Here is an 18,865-nt window from a genome sequence, read left to right as displayed (position 1 = left end):
CACACACACACACACACACACACACACACGGATGCACGCACATAGTTGCAGAGGGAGTTAGCACATGACCCTGGAAGAGTCAACCCTTCATGGATTCTATATAGCAGGCACACAGTCTGATCTGTTTAAAATTTAATCCTCTCAAAATATACTAGTAGATTTATGTACAAAGATGCTCATTGCAATCTACTTATAATATTAAAAAATTTGGGCCAGGTGGGGTGGTTCATGCCTGTAATCCCAGCACCTTGAAAGGCCGAGGTGGGAGGATTGCTTGAGGCCAGAGGTTTGAAATCAGCCTGGACAACCTATTGAGACCCCTTCTCTATGACAATTTTTTTTTAAAGTTAGCCAGGCATGGTAGTGTATGCCTATAGTCCTAGCTATTTGGGAGGCTGAGGCAGGAGGATCGTTTGAGGCCAAGAGTTCAAGGCTAGAGAGGGATATGATGGCGCCACTGCACTCTAGACCTGGCAACAGAGTGAGACCCTCTCTCAATAAATAAATAAATAAACCAACAAACAAATAAAAACTTAGAAATAATAGGGGGTTATACTACATACATTTGGATGCAAAATATAGCACAGCGACTAAAAATCACGTATTGTAAGCATACACAATGGCATGACAAATTCTTTACGACGTACCGAGAAAAAACCGGAGGTTACAAATAGTTTACACAGGATGGTCACAAATTTGTAAAAACTCTACAACTGTACATATGCTGTAAAACATTGAAATATTGAGGGGGGGCAAGGGCAACATACGTAACCTAAACTTTTGTACCCCCACAATATGCTGAAATAATAATTAAAAAAAACACTGAAATATTGACTCTAGTTATCACTCAGTGATGTGTTACAGATGATTTTAACTTCTTCTTCATGTTTTTTCTGTATCCTGCAAGTTTTTTATGAGCATGATTACATTTTAAATCAGTAACTAAATATCATTAAAATCAGTAGATTTCCTGAAAAACTGTTCCTTTGTTATTGCTGTGAATCCTGGGTCCTATCTCGGGGCTGAAAGCAACAGCTTTAGTCTCATTTAGGATGTGAAGTACCTTCCCGTAGCCCGATTGCTGTCAGAGGCAGCCTTGTTTCTGTGAGGCCAGAGAGGTTTGGGCAGGTGGTCTCAGCTGTGCTCACCCATAACCTCTGCTCTAGGGACCCTTTGTGCGGGAGGGACTCGTGGCAAGTCGTCGATGGCCCGGTGCAGCCTCTTCGGAGATGACTTCATCAACACCTTTGATGGGAACATGTACAGCTTTGCGGGACACTGCAGTTACTTCCTGGCAGGGGACTGCGAGGAACACTCCTTCTCACTTCTTGGTGAGTCCCGGGCACTGCAGGGAGGAATCAGCCGGGGGGGGGGGGGGGGGAGGTCGCTGAGCTCAGCCAGGAGTGGGGGGAGGACTCCTACTCTCAGGTCAGTGCTCAAGCTGGAAGGTTGCTGCTAGGAACGTGGGGGGAATGGCCCTGCCGTGATAGGTGGCTTCCCTTGGCTTTTCCCGGGCCTCTCCCCACGGGAGCCTGGTGGGACGGAGCGCGTCTCTGTGCTGCCCCAGTGGCTGTCGCCATTGCTCTGGCTCCAGGCAAGGCTCTGGGGGCTCCCACGCATCAAGGGAAACGATGAGCTACAAGGTGCTGTAGAACGTGTAAAGCTTCTCACGAAAGGGAAGACTTGTCGCTGTTTTCTTGGTGGCCTTTGGAATTCAGAATACCTTGCTTGTGTTGAGCATTTTTTGTGTTCCTATGACAGTGCTGGCACTGTCCCTGTGTGTCTCTGCATCCTCACAACAGCTCTGGGATGGAGATGTGGTTACCGCTCTCTTATAAATGAAGAGCCACGGCCCAAGGAGGTTGGGTGTCCTTCCGAGGCCTGACAGATAATGTGTGGAGGAGCGGGGTTTTGGTCCCAGCCTCTCGAGTCGGAGGAACCTTCCTGTGCCCTAAGGACAGAGGGCAGCTGCCAAGGCTGGGGGCGGGGCTGGAGGCAGTGATGGAGCATTATGCTCTGGTGACCTCTGCACACTAAGAATTTGACAGATGTGTGTGACGTGGGGGTGCTACGAAACCTAAACAAGGTGGGGCCTCAGCCTGGGGGAGCAGGGACAGCAATGAGCAGACTCACACCGTTAAAGAAATTTTCGTGACACCTGTTAAAGCGGCAGACCTTATTCAAGAGGGACTGCTGCAAAGGGGGTTTTGCGGTCGGGGAAGAGAGATAGGGCTCAACTCCGAGTGCACAAGGAAAAGTGGGGATTTAGAGCAAACGGCAGGGTGGGGGTCAGTGGTGGAAAATTATTAAGAGGCAACATCAGGGGCCAGGGCATTCTGGTTAAACCACGCTGACGGGATTCTTGCTGAAGGCAGGCCAGGTGGGCAGATGTTGAGGGTGGGTGGTCTTTCCTAAGCTGACCCAGTGGGATTCTTGCAAAAACTCAACTACACAGGCCAAGGCCAGTTCATAGTCTAGAGGAGGGCTCAGAGGAGCCTGGATCAAGCTGGGTCAAGCAGGGCGTCTCTGGCCACACCCAGACATTTGCAGGGGTACAGGCCGTGGGGCTCTGGGCTTGTTGCTCCGTCAGCCAACAGGGTGCACGCAGAGTGCCCTCTGTGCCCAGCACCGGGCTCGGCTCTGGGTGGGAGCCCTGTGAACTGACGGTTGGCCACAGCTTGCCCTGCCCCTTGGCCCCTACCCTAGGCTGTCTTTGCCCCCTGCCTGGACTCTGTCGGAAAACCTCTCACAGGGTGACTTTGGGAGCTGCCATTCTCCGCACTCCTCTGTGCACTTCTCAAGGGCAAGGGCTATGTCTGGTTCATCTCAGTTTCCTGGCCCTTAGCTCCCTGGGGTCTCTGTCAACACTGAATGGGACAGGGAGCCCGAAGCACGGCGATCTCTGTTGTACTGAAGGAGCCCGGGGTGAGCGGGCCGTGGTTGGGCAGAGAGACGGGGGAGGGTGTCCCACGAGGTGGGGACGGCACGAGCAAGGGGAGGAGGCTGGGGGGCAGGTGTGCTCCTGGCAGGGAGCAAGTAGGGAGGTCAGCGTGGCTGGAGCAGTGGTCCCCAAACCCCAGCACGCATCAGGACCGCCTGCAGGGCTGTTACAGACAGGGGGCGGGCCCCACCCCAGGGTTCTGACTCAGTAGATCTGGAAGGGGGCCCAAAATGTTCGTTTCTAATAATTTCCCAGCTGCTGCTGCTCGTAGACTGGGGACCAAACTTTGAGAAGCCCAGGACCGGAGCACAGAGGGGGGAAAGGCTGGGCCATCTGGGAGGCTGTGCTCAGGGCCGTGAGGGCTGACGGAGTTTGTCCCGGTTCCGCAGGCTGTGAGGAGCTCGTGTAGAGTCTTGTGCTGCAGAGAAGGGTCGGGAGGGAGCTGGTGCTTTGCCAAGGTGGTCCTAAGAAGGAGGGAGGCAGAAGCAGGGTGGCCTTGGCCGTAGTAACCAAGCAGGAGGTGAAAAAAGCCAGAGACACCCCAGGGCGTCTGTGGGGGTCCCACCTTGCAGCTGGGGAGAACCCTCCTTCTCCCCAGGAAGCTGAGGACTGAGGCCCTCCTCCCGCAGGTGGCCCCAATGTTTAAGTTAAGTTCTCCATCTTAACAATCACAGTGGATGATACAGATGCCCTGCCTGAGGTGGCTCTGGGGTGTCAGTGGGCTGGAGGGTTAGAAGTGACGGGAGGAAGATTCTGAAAGAAGAAATAGCAACACGCTCTGCACTCTATGGCTTTGGGCTTCAGTGGAGGTTCCAGGGAGGGGGACCCCGTGGCAGCACTGTAGTGGCTTGACTCTACATGTCTTGACTCCATGGTCTGCTTTAATACACTCTGGCTGGGACTCCCTGCCCTGGAGACAGGTTTGTAAAGAATACATGGCGATATCTTAGTCCCAGGCAGAGTTCATACTCTGGGCGCAGGGAGCCAAGCCAGCATGTTGGAAAAGCCCCCTATTGAAGCCCAATTCCAGACCCCTCCCGGCTTCAGGGTGACCCTCACAGTCAGGGAAGTGCAGCCTCTGCTGGTGCCTCGTGGCTGTCACTGTCACCTCCTCCAGGAAGCCCTGGACCATTCCTGTCCAGCACTGGGCGCATGAAGCTGTGCTCACCGGTTGGTTTCCAACCTGGCAGGGCTGGTGGCTCTGCCCCCAGCGGGAAACAGCATGGAGGGGACAACCTGTGTCTCGCCTGCGCTTTCCCTCCCCACGGGGCGTCCTCAGAGCAGTTGCGTAGTCTCAGCCTCCGTTTTCTCATCTTTGCAATGGAGATACCATTTGAAATGGTGAGGATCAAGTGAGACAAGTTATTCGAAAGCATCGCGTGTTACCCAAACCTGGGTTATTGAAAGCAGCCAAATAACACAGGATGTTCCCTTGTTTGCTGGACGTGCACTTCGCAGAGACAAGGGGGTTTCGGTGGCCCAGGGGGAGTTCGAAGGGCTGTGGAAGGACTCTCTACTTGAAAACATCTCAGCGGTTTTCCGCACTGGGTCATTATTTTTTTCTTATAAATAATTTGCTCTTCTTAAGCGTCAATTTTCCGGGAGGTTGTTGGCCTAAATCAGGCTACGGTTCAAACATACTTTAATTTATTTAATAGATTGAACTCATTTCCACTGAAAAGCATGTTGCTAAATCATAGAGAATGGGTGGCTACTTTTCCTGTGGGTGGCGGTGGTGGTGGTGGGGTGTGCGGGAGGAGAGGAATGATTTGAGGGCTGGCACTGGTGCTTCAGAGGAGCTGGGGCTCCGGGGTCAGGGAAGGGAGCCCAGACCTGGGACCCTGGGCTTTAGTGTGCATGCCGTGTACACGCCGAAGGACACCCTCTGTTCCATTGTTCTCCAATGACATCCTGTTTCCTTGATCCTAAATTGCAAATTCACATTCCTCTCGAGTGCCTGTGGACGGTGTTCACATCCTGGGCAAAGTGTTTATGTCTGTACATGAAGGACCACCTGGTGCAAGGGGAGGCCCTTTGCCTTGACCCTAGCCCCAGGCAGGCTCCAGGCTCCGAGGCCAAGCTGCACGGCTCCTGCAGTCAGCATGGGGGCCAGAGAGAGACCTCGGGGGGCCTGGTTGCTCCCACTTAGTAGAGACTGCGCTCCCAAGGCCGCTGCTGCAGGTCTCGCTCCCAAACCAGCCAAGTGAGAGACACAAACAACCCACAGTCTGCTGAGTCACTTCCCCAGTGGAGCCTTTGTTTCTGAGCCAGTAAATGGCTGGTCAGACCAGATCTGGCTCCTCAGAGTTTGGACAGAGAGGGTCACCACCATCAAAGTCGCAGGCCAGAGGAGGGTGTTCCTTGCAAATGCAGATCAGTGAGCTCCGCACTAGCGCCTGGTGTCTGACTCTGGCTCCAGCTACCCGCCAGCTTCCCGAAGGTCCCATGTCCTCGCCCAACATGGGGGCAGGGGCTTAGTCCCTCGCTCACTGCCTCAGTCGCTGAGTCCCGCAGCCCGGTGGGAGCCTGGGGAGAGCTTCGCTGGTTTGTCTTGTCTCTTGGGGTGGGTGACATCCAGCCCCTCTTCCTAGCAGTCACAGGAAGTACTAACCTGGAGGTCTGCGGGGTGTGCCCATTTCTCATGGCTCATTTTCCTAATGGCTGCATGTCATCTGATGCTGGGTTCTTTAGCGAGGGGACAAAGCCGATGTGGAGTTCTCCCCTGGTAGTGGTGAGCTGGATCCCCAGCGCGGATGCCCTGTTAGGCAGCTTTGTGCTGCAAACGGAGATTTGGACTTGGAGTCAGAGAGCCGGGGTGTGGGCTCTGCTCCATGCTGACAGCGTGAACCAGTTCTCAGTCGGGGTGACGTTTCCCCTAGAGGACCACCTGGCGGCTTCTGGAGACATTTTCGGTTGTCACAACTCAGGGGTGGGTGCTACTGGCATCTAGTGGGTAGAGGCCAGGATGCTGCCAATTGTCCCGCCATGCACGGGATGGGCCCTGCCACAAAGAAGTATCTGGCCCCGAATTCCGTGGTGGTGAGGGGGAGAAATCCTGTTGTAAACTTAGGCCTCCGTTTCTACATCTGCAAATTGGAGTAAGTCTAGACCAGTGTTTTACAAACTGAGTCACGAGCTATGGGTCCTAAAATTAATTTAGTGGTTGTAACTGGGATTTAAAAAGATTAAATAGAGTAAAATAGAAAATGTCAGAAAATATCAAAGCACGTGATACATGGTAAGGGTAAGTGTGTGTGTCTGTGTGTTTGTGTGTACTGGGTCACGAAGTGAATTGTTTTTACTATGCTTTCTGGGCAAAAGAGTTTAAGAACCACTTGTTTAGATGATGTCCAAGATCTTTCCTCTGCCACAGTATGTTTCTCTGAATTGTAGGCTCCTCCAGGTCACACTTCAAAAATCCCCTGCCAGCTCAGGTGTGGGCTGACTGCTCTTCCAGCCCCTGGGCCGTCCGGGGCCGGGAGTGCACGGGCTCCATGCAGTGTGGTCCTCACTGAAGGCCTGAACGCCAGCCCCACCCGCCCTAGACTATTTTGGGTTTGTCTCTGGGTGGGTGTGTGGGGGCCAGGGGTGGGGAACCTGTGGCCTTAAGCCACATGTGGCCTTCTAGGTCCTTAAATGTGGCCTTTTGACTGAGTCCAAACTTTACAGAGCAAATCCTTTTATTGTCCTGTAAAATTCCTGCAGCAGGTGAAGGTCCTGGGGTGGCCAATCCCCCCTCTCTTTGTCCACGGTGCTGCCCCCAGTGCTTAGCCCTGAGCTCCGCTCCCGCTGCCTCCTGGCCTTCCTAACGCTGATCTGTCCTGGGGCCTCAAGGAGCAAGCCCTTCAACAGCCCCCTTCCAACAGCCCCCGGTCGGAGTCCCAGCCCTGTCATCACTTACTAGCTCTGTGGTCACGGGCGTGTTACCCCCGCTTGGCAGCCGGTGCGGGCAGGCTTGCTCCGCCAGTGACTTGAGAAGGGCTGGGGCTCCCACACCCTCCCACACACTTCTCCTGGGTCTTATTTGACTGTTTGCTCCCGAGGAATTCCCGGCTTGTTCAGCCTCGCAGGCCCTACTTTTCAATCGTACGGCGGTGGTGACCTCCGGGCTTTCCTGCAGCACAGGCTCAGCAGCTGTGGGGCCAGGCCGCACCCCAAGCTGCCTGGTCACCTCCGAAGCGTTCCCTGCCCCTCCTCCAGCCGCAGAGTCCCTGGCCAGCGTGTTTCCATCCACCCTTTCTGCGTCCCCACGAGGAGAGCCCGCAAGGAGAGGTGCACAGGGATCCTTCCTCGCTCAGTGGTGACACACTGGCCGAGTGACCACGAAGCAGGGGCAGAACTCCCTGTCTATCTGCCCTGTGAGGCGGGAGTGGGGAGGATTCTACTGACCGGGAGACAGTCTCAGTGGTCCTAATAACACAGAGCCCCAGGCCTCGTGGGCTCCTTTGCCCACCCCCAGCAGACGGTCTCCTGCTCTGCAGGTCGCAGTGAGGAGGTGCCAACGGGCCCTGTCGCATCCCACCGCAGCGGCTGTGCAGTGTTCCCAGTGTCAGCCCCAGAAGCCGCCGAGGGAGGGACTTGGCCTTGGGCCCACTGCAGATGACTCGGGGTCCCGGAAGGCCCCTGGGAGGGACTGCAAATCAGAGGTCGTTGCCAGGCTGCCCTATTTGTTTGCTTTTTCAACATTCTATTATGGAAATTTTCAAACACAGAAAAGTTGAAAGAATATGACATCCATAAACCCATCACTTAGAGTCTACCATTACTGATAAATAAATTAAAATGAAAAATAATTACTCTGTTTACTCTTTGTTCTTCGGTTCTGTTTGTTTTTCTTTGGTTAATTTCCTGCTATCAGAAAGTTTGTTGCGACTTCTAAAGTTTTGCTTGTTGCCAAAACTGTTCTAAGTGCAAATGTATGGTGGGCAAGGCCCCTTGGCTCAAACAGGACAGAACCCCTTCAACTTTGGGGGTGGGCGCCTCCTTTGTCTCCCAGCAGCGTTGGTCTGGAGCTGCAGAGTGTGGTTTGTGGACTGTGGGAGGTCTGTGGGCTCTTGCTGGTGGCACTGACCCGCTAATGGCATATCATTTAGGACTCTATTCTTAGAATGGGCTCGTTTATTTACTGGGGCAGCCCTCACTGAAATCTCACCAGGAACAAGTCTATTTTCTGGCTCATTCTGGTTTGTTTGTGATTATGTGTGTGTGTGTGTGTGTGTGTGTACCAGGAGGTCATGGTCCTCCTGCAGCCTTGGTCCAGCCCAGACCCCTGCTGGGGGGCTCCTCCTCTCCCCGTTGGCAGTGAGAAGGCCCCTTCCTTACTGCCCTGCACCCGAGGCCCTGGCCGCATAGCAACACCTCGAGTCAGCAGAGCTTGCCAAGGTTTCCTGGTTCCACAGACATCTTTGCCTCCTCTTTTGCCGAGAACCTGGAGCCCGCAGTCTCCCACGCCTCTTAGGAGAGGATGTATCTGCTCGTTGTCAAGGCTAACCTTTCCACCTGGGTCCCACGCCCCGTCCTTCAGGGCCCCAAGGCCCTGTGCCGCATGTGAGCTCTCTGTCTTCCCTGTTTCCATCAGTTTCTCCATCTCCAAGGCTCAAGACCAGACTCTGTATTGTCCCTTCTGGTTCCTTCGTCTTCTATGGCTGATCAGTTATCTTTGAATAGCAAGGGCCAGCACAAGCAGCCGTCCTCAGAGGCTGGCTGTGGCTCGGGAAACTTCGATAATGCTGTGGAAATTGCCTCCCGCCTGTGTTCCCTCTTTCAGGCCGAGTGCCATCAGCCCGCCTCCCTGTTCAGCCCTCAGTCAGCAGCTGGCAGAGACGACTTCATCGTGCGTTTGGCCATTCAAACATCTCCAGTGGCAATACCATTTATTGTGTCCTCATTAAGTTCCAAGTGCTGTGTGAGACACTTGACTTAAGTCTCTAAACTCCCAGAGAATCCAATTCACTAAACTGAGGGGAGATTCATGGACGTTCATTTTAAACAAATAGCGCAGATATTCTGATGCGGGCAGTCTGCAGATACCGTTCTAAAGCCCACTAACCTACAGTGCCACAGCTCGACACCGTTGCTTTCGCTTGCTGCCCCACGGCACGTTCAAACGCTGCCTGCTTGCCTTCGTAGCTAGATTGTAAGATTGTATGGAAGCAAGAGATCATGCCTTTACAGTTTTCTTTTGTGAAACAGAAGAGAAGGCACTCAATAAATATTTTTAGATGAATGGAAAAACGAGTGAGCCGATGAGATTTTTAGGGGGATTTTTCTTGCCCCTCTGTTAAGTCTTTTTGGGGAGTTTTCCACTGAGATAAGACTATAAAGATTATTAACTTTTTGGGGGGTAAAAATCACACTATGGACTCTTTTCTCTTTCAGGGGACTTCCAAAACGGCAAGAGAGTGGGCCTCTCTGTGTATCTTGGGGAATTTTTTGACATCCGTTTGTTTGTCAATGGTACCGTGATGCAGGGGGACCAAAGGTAAGTCAGGAGCCCCGAATGCCCAAGTCAGAAAGGACCCTGGGGATCCCCTTGCACACCCCCTCATTGTTCAAATGAAGAAGCTGGGGTACAGAGAGACGAAGGAAATGTGCCCAGGGGAAGTGAGTAGCAGGGCTGGGTGAGAGTCAGGTCTCCCGACGGCCGGGCCAGGCCCTCAGCTGCTTTGCACCACGGCCTTGACCTTGTGACGTGGGGTTGGGGCTGGAAGGTGGGAGGACATCGGAACATGCGTGGGAAGCCCACTTCCGAACCCATCCTTTGTCCTCCAGTGTCGCCATGCCCTATGCCTCCAAAGGGCTGTATCTGGAGAAGGAGGCTGGATACTACAAGCTGTCCAGTGAGGCCCATGGCTTTGTGGCCAGGATCGATGGCAGCGGGAACTTTCAAGTCCTGCTGTCGGATAGATACTTCAACAAGACCTGTGGGCTGTGTGGCAACTTTAACATCTTCGCTGAAGATGACTTTAGGACCCAAGAAGGTAAGATTTTTCTGGGATACCACTTCCCTAAACGGTGGTCATGCGTTTTATTTCCCTGCTCGCAAACCTTCCCTAACACACCTGCCCTGGCATTAAAGAATCACCATGACCACACCTCAATTTATCTTGCCAGTCTTATCTCTAAGCATTCCCCTCCATGCCTAGACCTCCAGTCAAACCAGATCTTGGAGCTCCTCAAACCTGACTTTGTTCATCTTTGAATTCTCCATAGCAACTTACACATGGTAGTTGGCTGGCAAACGCTGGATGGTTTGAGTACATCCTCCTGAGCCCACTCCAGTGGAGTGGATAAAATCTACAAAGAGGGTCCGCCACACTGTCCAAAAAGACCAGTTTATACGTGTGTGCATGTGTGGGTTCACAAGCAATAGAAGGTAATACGGATAATGTGAAAACCACTACTAATATTAAATCTTTCTTTGATAATTTCAATTACATAAACATCCAGTTAGTGATGTTCCCTTGCAAAAGCTGAATATTTGTATATAAGTTATCTTTCTTCTTTATGACCCAGCTAACTGCCCTCTAATTAAGAGGTACAGAGAAACAGTCGATTGTTCCTTTCATTGTGCTGCACCATATTGTAAGATAGTAAGATCATTTGTTTTTGTCTTCTCCAATGCTGATTTCTCAATATTTTATTATCTAATATGTACACTTAGGGCTATAAATTTTCCTCTAAATGCCCCTTTAGCAGCACCATACCAATTTGGATATGTAGCATATTTTCATTTAGTTCTATGAATTTTCTAATTTCCATTTTAAGTTCTTTTATAATGTCTAGTGTTTTTAAAATTTCCAAATGTTTAGAATTTTTAAAAAATTTTTTAAATTTCAGCATATTCTGGGGGTACAAATGTGTAGGTTACATATATTTCCTTTGTCCCACCAGAGTCAGAGCCTCAAGTATGTCCATCCCCCAGATGGTGCGTACTGCACCCATTACATGTGTATATACCTATCCCCTCCTCCCCCTCCCATGTGCCCGAAACTCGATGAATGTTATTACATATATACACTTAAGTGTTGATCAATTAATACCAATTTGATGGTGAGTACATGTGGTGCTTGTTTTTCCATTCTTGTGATACTTCAGTTAGTAGAATGGGTTCCAGCTCTATCCAGGATAATATAAGAAGTGCTATATTACCATTGTGTTTTGTGGCTGAGTAGAACTCCATGGCATACACATACCACATTTTATTAATCCACTCATGTATTGATGGGCACTTTGGTTGTTTTCACATCTTTGCAATTGTGAATTGTGCTGCTATAAACATTCGAGTGCAGATGTCTTTTGTTCTTTTGGGTAGATGCCCAGTAATGGGATTGCTGAATCAAATGGTAGTTCTACTTGTATCTCTTTGAGGTATCTCCATATTGCTTTCCACAGAGGTTGCACTAGTTTGCAGTCCCACCAGTAGTGTAGGAGTGTTCCTATCTCTCTGCATCCACACCAACATTTATTGTTTTGGGACTTTTTGATAAAGGCCATTCTCACTGGAGATAAGTGATATCTCCTTGTGGTTTTGATTTGCATTTTCCTGATGATTAGAGATATTAAGCATTTTTTCATATATTTGTTTGCCCACTTTTTGATAAGGTTGTTTGATTTTAAAGTTACCTCTTTGTAACTAAATTTATTTCTAAATTAAGTTAAAAAATTTTGGAGATTCGTTTGTAGCCTAGTACATAATTTTTTTTTTTTTTGCAATTGTTCTATGTATGTTCAAAAAGAATATATTTTCTGATTGGCCCAGGATTCTATATATACTTGAATTAAGTTTGTTAATTGTGTTATTAAAATCTTCTCTATGTTTACTACTTTTTATCTGCTTCATTTACCCCATACTAAGAGAGCTATGTTAACTTTTTCTATGATGGTGGTGAATTTGTCAGTTTCTTCATGTAATTCGTCAAGTTTTGCTTTGTATATTTTGAGACATTTTTGTTATTAGTTTTTAGAAGTGTTGAATTTTTCTAGTGAATTGTTTCTTTTATGTAATGACTTTCATCATTTTTAACAATGCCTTTTGCCTTAAAATCTGTCTGATATTAATACAGGTACTCTACCTTTCTTTTGGTTAGTATTTGCTTGATATATCTTTTTCATTCTTTCAACCTTTCTGAGTGATTTTTAGATGTGTCTCAGGAAAGGAGCAGATAGCTGGATTTTATTATTGTTCTTTTAAAAGTCATATTTATTGAGGTATAACTTACATACAGTAAAATTCATACTTTCATGTACAGTTCTATGAGTTTTCATGAAAGTGTAGTGTGATATAACCACCACAATCAAACTACAGAACAGTTTCAACACCCTCCAAATTCCTCATGCCCCTTTGTAGTCAAACTCTCCCTTAATTCCTAGCCCCTGGTAGCCAGTGATTTTTTTCTCTGTTTATATAATTTTGATTTTTCCAAAACTCATATAAATATAACCATAGAGTAGAGTCTTCTAAGTCCAGCTTCTTTCATTTAACGTAACATATTAGAGATTCATCCATGTCGTTGCAGGTATCAATAATTTGTGCCTGTTTATTGCTGAGTAGTGCCATAATTTGTCATCCATTCACCAGCTGAAGGAAACTTTGTTGTTTCCAGTTTTGGGAAATTATGAATAAACCCACTGTAAACATTCATGTATAGATTTCCCCCTCCTGCCCCCCCATTTTAATTGTGCTATAATACACACAACATAAACTTCACTAGCTTAACCATTTTTATGTATATAGTTCAGTAGTAGTAAGTACATTTATGATGTGCAACCATCACTACCATCCACCTCTAGAACCCTTTTCATCTTGCAAAACTGAAACTGTATGCTCAGTAAACAATAACTCCCCATCCTCTCCTCATAGCCCCTGGAAACCACCATTCTACTTTCTGTCTCTACAACTTTGACTACTCTAAGGACATCGTAGAAGTGCAATTATACAGTATTTGTCTTTTTGTGATTGGTTGATTTCACTTTGCATTATGTTCATTTACATTGTAACATATGTCAGAATTTCCTTCTTTTTAAAAGGCTGAATAATATTTTGTATGTATGTACCACACTTTGCTTATCCATTTATCCATCAATGGACACTTAGGTTGCTTCCATATTTTAGCTGTAGTGAATAATGCTGTTATGAACGTGGGTGCACAAATATCTCTTCAAGACCCTGCTTTCAATTCTTTTGAGTGTACACCCAGAGATGGAATTGCTGAATCATAAGGCGATTCTATTTTTAATTTTTTGAGGAACCACCCTATTGTTTTCCATAGCAGCTGTATCGTTTTACATTCCTAGTAGTGCACAAAGGGTTCCAATTTTTCTATACCCTTGCCTACACTTTTCTGTTTTATTTTTTTAATATTAATAGTTGCTGTCCTAACAGGTGTGAGATGATATTCATATATAGGTTTTTGTGTAAACATATGTTTTAAATTTCTCCAGGTAAATATCTAGGAGTTGGTATGACAAGTATATGTTTAACTTCATAAGAAACTGCCAAACTGTTTCCAAAGTAGCTATAGTAGCTATGCCATTTGCATTTCTACCAGCAATGCATGAGTTCCAGTTGCTCTGAATCCTTGCCGGCATCTGGTATTGTCAGCTTATTTTCTTATTTTAGCAATTTTGATAAATGCATAGTGATATCTCATTATTATTATTTTAATGTAACATAATCTTTTCTGTCTTCTTATTGTGAAGTTTTGTCTCTTTTCATTCATTTTATATTAAATATACTGTTTATATTAATACATTTAGATTTATATTTACTACCTTATTTTGTGCTTTCTACTGTTACTACTTTTTCTATCTACTTCTTTCCCTACTACCCTCACTCCTTCCCCGAGCTTATTGGCATTATTATTATTAAATTTGGCATCATTATTATAGTTTTACACCATCAGTGCTTGTTTAGATATGCCTTCATGTTTAACAGATTCTTTGCTCATAATTTCTCCTTTCATCTGTGTTCAATTCTTATTTTCCTAAAAAAACATCCTTTAGTAGTTCCTTCATTCAGGGCTTGGCAGTGAACATGGGAAGCAATACTCCCTCATTCTTGTGTGACACTTTAGCTGGGTTCAGAACTCTGGAGTCACAGTTATTCCTCACAGTACTTTGAGGAATTCCATTGTTGCTGTTGAGAAGTATGCCGTCAGTCTAATTGTTATTTTTCTGCAGATATTACGTCTTTTATCTCTGTGTATAAGTAATCTCTTTGTTTTTGGTACTTTGGAATGTGTCTAAGTGTGAGTTTTATTTTTACTGTCTAGCTTGGGACTTATTGTGATATCCTTCATCAGATTTAGAAAAATTTCAGCTTTTGTTTTTCTCCTTCAGGAACTATTTGATTTATGTTGGATATTTTTATTTCATCTTTTTTTTCCCCTTTACCTTACTTCCATTTTTCTGTCTTTTTATCCTGCTGTGTTGCTTTCCCGGTGGTTTGCTTAGATTAAGTGGTGTGCTCGTGCTGGTTGCTGAGAACCAGTTGTGTGCATCTCTTCCCAGCTCCACATTTAGCAGTGTCATGTTGGTGGCTTGAAATTGCTCATGGTAGGAATATTTACACCATGGAAATCAGCAAATGCTACAAATCAGAACTTTTTTTTTTCCTGGAGAGCTGACTTATCAGCACATCACTACTTGGATCTATCTTCTAGTTCACTAATTCTCAACTCTGTCTAACCTGCAGATGATGTCTAACCTGTCAACTGAGAATTCTTATTTCATTGACTATATTTGTAATTGTAGAAGCTAAATATGGCTTTTTTTCTATTCTCTTATTTTTCTTATTCTTGGTAAAAGTTAAATTTCTTCTTTATAACAATAATTTTAAAAATATTTGTTTTATAACCTCTATATAAAAATTTTATTATCTGAAGTTTTTGTAGTGCTAATCCTGCTATTTTTATGTCTGTTGACTCTTGCTTGTAGTGAATTGCTTCCTATGTTTCATAATTTTGGATTGTGAGCTCATCTTTGAAGGGTTTTATGTTAATTTTTCAATATGAACTTACTAAATCTTATGAGAAGTATAAACTGGAATTCAAATCTATATGAGGGATTTCCCACAACTACAAATTTTCAGGGAAGACTGTTTTTCCACTTCTATGCAGAGCCCAGACCAAGGTAACAAACTTCTTTGTATCCCTATTTCTCAGAGTGGATTTATTTTTTTGTCAGCTTTCTCATGGAGGGTGTTGTAGTCCTTCAAGGGTCCCAGCTTCACAATGGGATCTCAGGTCCACCTCCCTACAACATGCAGATCCAAGACTCATTTCCATCTCCATGGAGCTGTTAATCCCAAACCCCTTGGTTGGCAAGATTGCCACCTTCACTCTGGTTACTCTGTAACCAGAACATCATCACACTTGCCGGTTCTGTTTTTCAATTTTTTCTTCTTGTCCTTTTTCTCTTCCTTCTTTTTTTCTCTTGAAATTCCCTCTACTTTTTTTTTTTTTTTTTGTGAGATTAGCCATGGATCCCATAGAACATTTGTCCATTGTAGTGGCACAGTTTTCAGGTTTCTCTAATCTGCCATATTGCTAGAATGGAAATCTCAGTCCTAGAATATCTTTCTTTCTTATTCCAGGCTCTAAGGTTTAAAAACTAAAAATGGGATCTATGCTATGAGAAAGAAGATGGTGTTTTTTGGCAAGAAGTCAGGACTCTGGTGATATTTTGGAAATCATCCTCGGAGGACTGGGAGTTTAGTTCCCTTTTGTTGTTAAAGACTCAACAATATTTGTCACTAAACAGATAACCTTGCTTCCTGACTTCTGGGAGTCTTCCCAGCTTGGCTTTAACTCTGGGTCTCAGAGTTTTCTCTAAACAAGAATATTTGTAATTCTAGATATTGGACAGCCTTATGCATCATTCCAGATTTAGCCCATAAAATTTCACTTCAAAGAAGGTCAGTGCTGAAAAGAAGCCATCTAGTCTGATCCCTTATTTACACATGAGGAATTGGGCTCATTGGAATGATGGGATCAGCTCAGATACCAGGGTCATAGTAGGAGCTTTCCCCAGGAAACACGAAGTCTCTTCTCTGCCTCTTCCTTAACATGGCCTATTAGAAAGTGTCCAAGCCTGTATGGTACAGAGTGACTGAGTGCCCAGAGACCACCTATCACAATGCCTCGCACACAGTAGACACCCCACAAATTTAAACTCTCTTCCCTTTGGCTTCTCTCCTGTATCAGTTTCTTATGGTTGCCATCAAATTACCACCAACTTGGTGGCTTGATACAGTGGAAATGTATTCTCTCATGGTTCTGGAGGTCAGGAGTCTGAATCGAGGTGCTGGCAGAGCCGTGCGCCCTCCAGATGCTCTAGGGGAGAATCTGTTCCCAGTGTCGTCCAGCTTCTGCAAGTTTGCCTTGGCTGTGGCTGCATCATTCTAGTCTCTGCCTCCAGCTCCTCTTCTGCACGTGTCTTTGTCTGATTTCCCTCTACCTATCTCTTATAAGGATACATGTGATTGCATTTAGGGCCCACCCAGGTAACCCAAGAGAAGCATTTCCTCCCAAGATTCTTAACTTAGCACACCTTTTGCCATATAAGATAATATTTACAGGTTCCAGGGATGAAGAAGTGAATGTATCTTTGGGGGAGCATTTTCTTTTCTGCCTGTCAAATGCTAGATGCCAAATGACCATATTCTAAGTCTTCACTTTTGTTTTCTTTCCCCAGGGATAGTTTATTTCTCATTCCCAAGTGCATTACTTGACCTTGAAACATGCTTCACTCTTCCAGGCCTGGGTATGCAAAGAACCGCTCACCCCACTACTGTGAAGGTGGCAGTCCCACACTGCCTTCATGGCAAAGATTCAGCAGTGTCATCAGGCAATTACTTTGCACTGGGCCAGTTGTCCCCTCACAGACTATTGCAGGCTGTAAGCACTACAGCATAGACGCTGTGAGAACCTGGAGGGTGCAGTGACCAGGGGGCTTAGGTTCCACATCACGTCCTCACCTTCATTGTGCAAAAATATTTTCGGTATCTACAATCCATCAGATAAGGATGTAGAGGTAGGAGGCACAGCCCATATCCTTAATTAGGGAACTCACGGTTGAATGCGAGATGAATAGAAGCAAAAGGAATACTAACCCAGAGGTGATAAGAGTTCTGGGAGCAGGATGCCCAAGGTGCTGCGGGCACAGGGAAGGGGCACACCCAACCAGGCTAGGTGAGGAGCGGCTGGGTCAGAAAGGCTCCCGGGGGCCGTGGTTCCTGAGCTGCACCTTGAGGAATGAGTAGAGAGAGGGGGTGGGGGAGCACGTTCCACACAGGAGGAGGAGGGCAGCACAGGCATGGAGGGGTGCGAGGGGGGTATCTCCTCATCATCTTTCACCTCATCTCCCTCACTGTAACCTCCCTCCCTGCATCCGCCCTCTCGCTTGAAACCATGCTGACTCCGATGCTGTGCCCTGTGTGTTAGGCTGAGCACTGCACAAAAGGTACTCACAACCCCAAATGCCAATTGTCTAATCTAATAGAGGTTTCATTTGCATAACAACAGACCTAGAGTTTTCACTCAGAAGTCCTGGGACAGGGGTCACTGAAGAGTCATTTTCCTGAAATTTTGCTCCACAGGGACCTTGACCTCGGACCCCTATGACTTTGCCAACTCGTGGGCCCTGAGCAATGGGGAACAGCGGTGCAAACGGGCGCCCCCTCCCAGCAGCCTGTGCAACGTGTCCTCTGGGGAGATGCAGCAGGTGGGTCTGGCCTGGCCGGGTGTGGTCTGGGTGGCGAGTGACTTCTGGGTCTAAGAAGCAGAAGGTCTCAGTCTCAGGCCTTCCATCTGGGGAGGAACGGACCTACCTCCGTGGGTCCCCCAGCGCCTCTCCCCCTGAAAACCAACCGTGGCTGGAGTCAACTCCCATGGTGATACTTCTCTGGGCCTGGAACTCTAAGAACGGGTCTGGACTCGAGTGTAGGGGTGGTGAGGCACAGCCCTCGGGACCTAATCACATCCCCAGAGGCTCTGCCTCCTAACACCACCACCAACTCGGCGTTTAAGTTCCAACATACGGATTGTGGAGGAACACAAGCATTCAAACCACAGCGGCGAGTAACTGCACTTTTCTGTTTTGGCTCCAGTGTCCTCTCTCGTCCCCAAATACCTCCATCATCACCTGCCAGGTGTTTGAAATTCTACCAATAGAAAACCACTTCTTTTTTCTTAAAGTGGCTGTTGTAAATTAGAAATAGGAGGGCAAAGCCTTCTATCCTGCCCTGTCCTATCCTGTCCTACCCCACCCTATCGTTTCAGCAGGAAGGGAGGTTACTCTGCAGTTGAGAAAAGTGAGTGGAGTCCGGGCCTGAGTCTGTGCCTGAGGTGACGCGCATGGATGTCATGATGGCATCCCGGGGCTGCTGTACTAAATTACCTCAAACTTGGTGGCTTAAAACAGCAGACGTTTATTTTCTCCCGGTTCTGGAGGCCGGGGGTCCAAATTCAGTTTCCCTGGCCGAGATGGAGGGGTGGGCAGGGCTGTGCTGCCCCCAGAGGCTCTAGGGGAAATCCGTTCCTTGCTTCTCACGGGTTCAGGTGGCAGCCAGCATGCCGTGGCTTGTGGTCACATAGCTCCAGTCTCTGCCTGTGTGTCACGTGGCCTCCTCCTCTCCTGTGTGTGCTACTGCCCGCTGACCCTGGCGCGGCTGGGAAGATTCCCCGCTCCCTCCACGCGGCCCTCTTGCTACTTAAAGGCAGTTCTGGGAGCAGCTCTTTCCCCTGCAGAGCTGCCTCGGCTGCTCACCTACCGGGACCTCCGCTTGGAGAGAGGGGGCGGGTGTGGGAAGCGGGGGGGACTGCACTCTGCCTCCTGCTGTTGCAGGTAAAGATGGCCCTTGTGCCTCTCCGTGTGGGTGTTGGGAGCAATGACACTTCAGGTGGGCAAAGACCTCCCTCAGTG

The 18,865-nt window shown here is 47.6% G+C and overlaps 1 protein-coding gene across 1 annotated transcript in view; it reads left to right on the top strand.

Annotated features, from left to right (window-relative positions):
* VWF (von Willebrand factor) overlaps positions 1–18,865 on the top strand; it is a 142,723-nt gene that overhangs the window by 2,129 nt on the left and 121,729 nt on the right. Inside the window, exons 3-6 of the mRNA XM_069491458.1 lie at positions 1,167–1,331; positions 9,320–9,422; positions 9,713–9,921; positions 17,541–17,665. Of these exons, the coding sequence (XP_069347559.1) occupies positions 1,167–1,331; positions 9,320–9,422; positions 9,713–9,921; positions 17,541–17,665 (602 nt within the window). The remainder of the gene's footprint in view (positions 1–1,166; positions 1,332–9,319; positions 9,423–9,712; positions 9,922–17,540; positions 17,666–18,865) is intronic.

The sequence above is a fragment of the Eulemur rufifrons genome, chromosome 16, assembly GCF_041146395.1.
Source record: "Eulemur rufifrons isolate Redbay chromosome 16, OSU_ERuf_1, whole genome shotgun sequence".
Classification (NCBI taxonomy): domain Eukaryota; kingdom Metazoa; phylum Chordata; class Mammalia; order Primates; family Lemuridae; genus Eulemur; species Eulemur rufifrons.
Note: the sequence above shows the minus strand (reverse complement) of the source record. Positions and strands in the feature narration are given on the sequence as shown.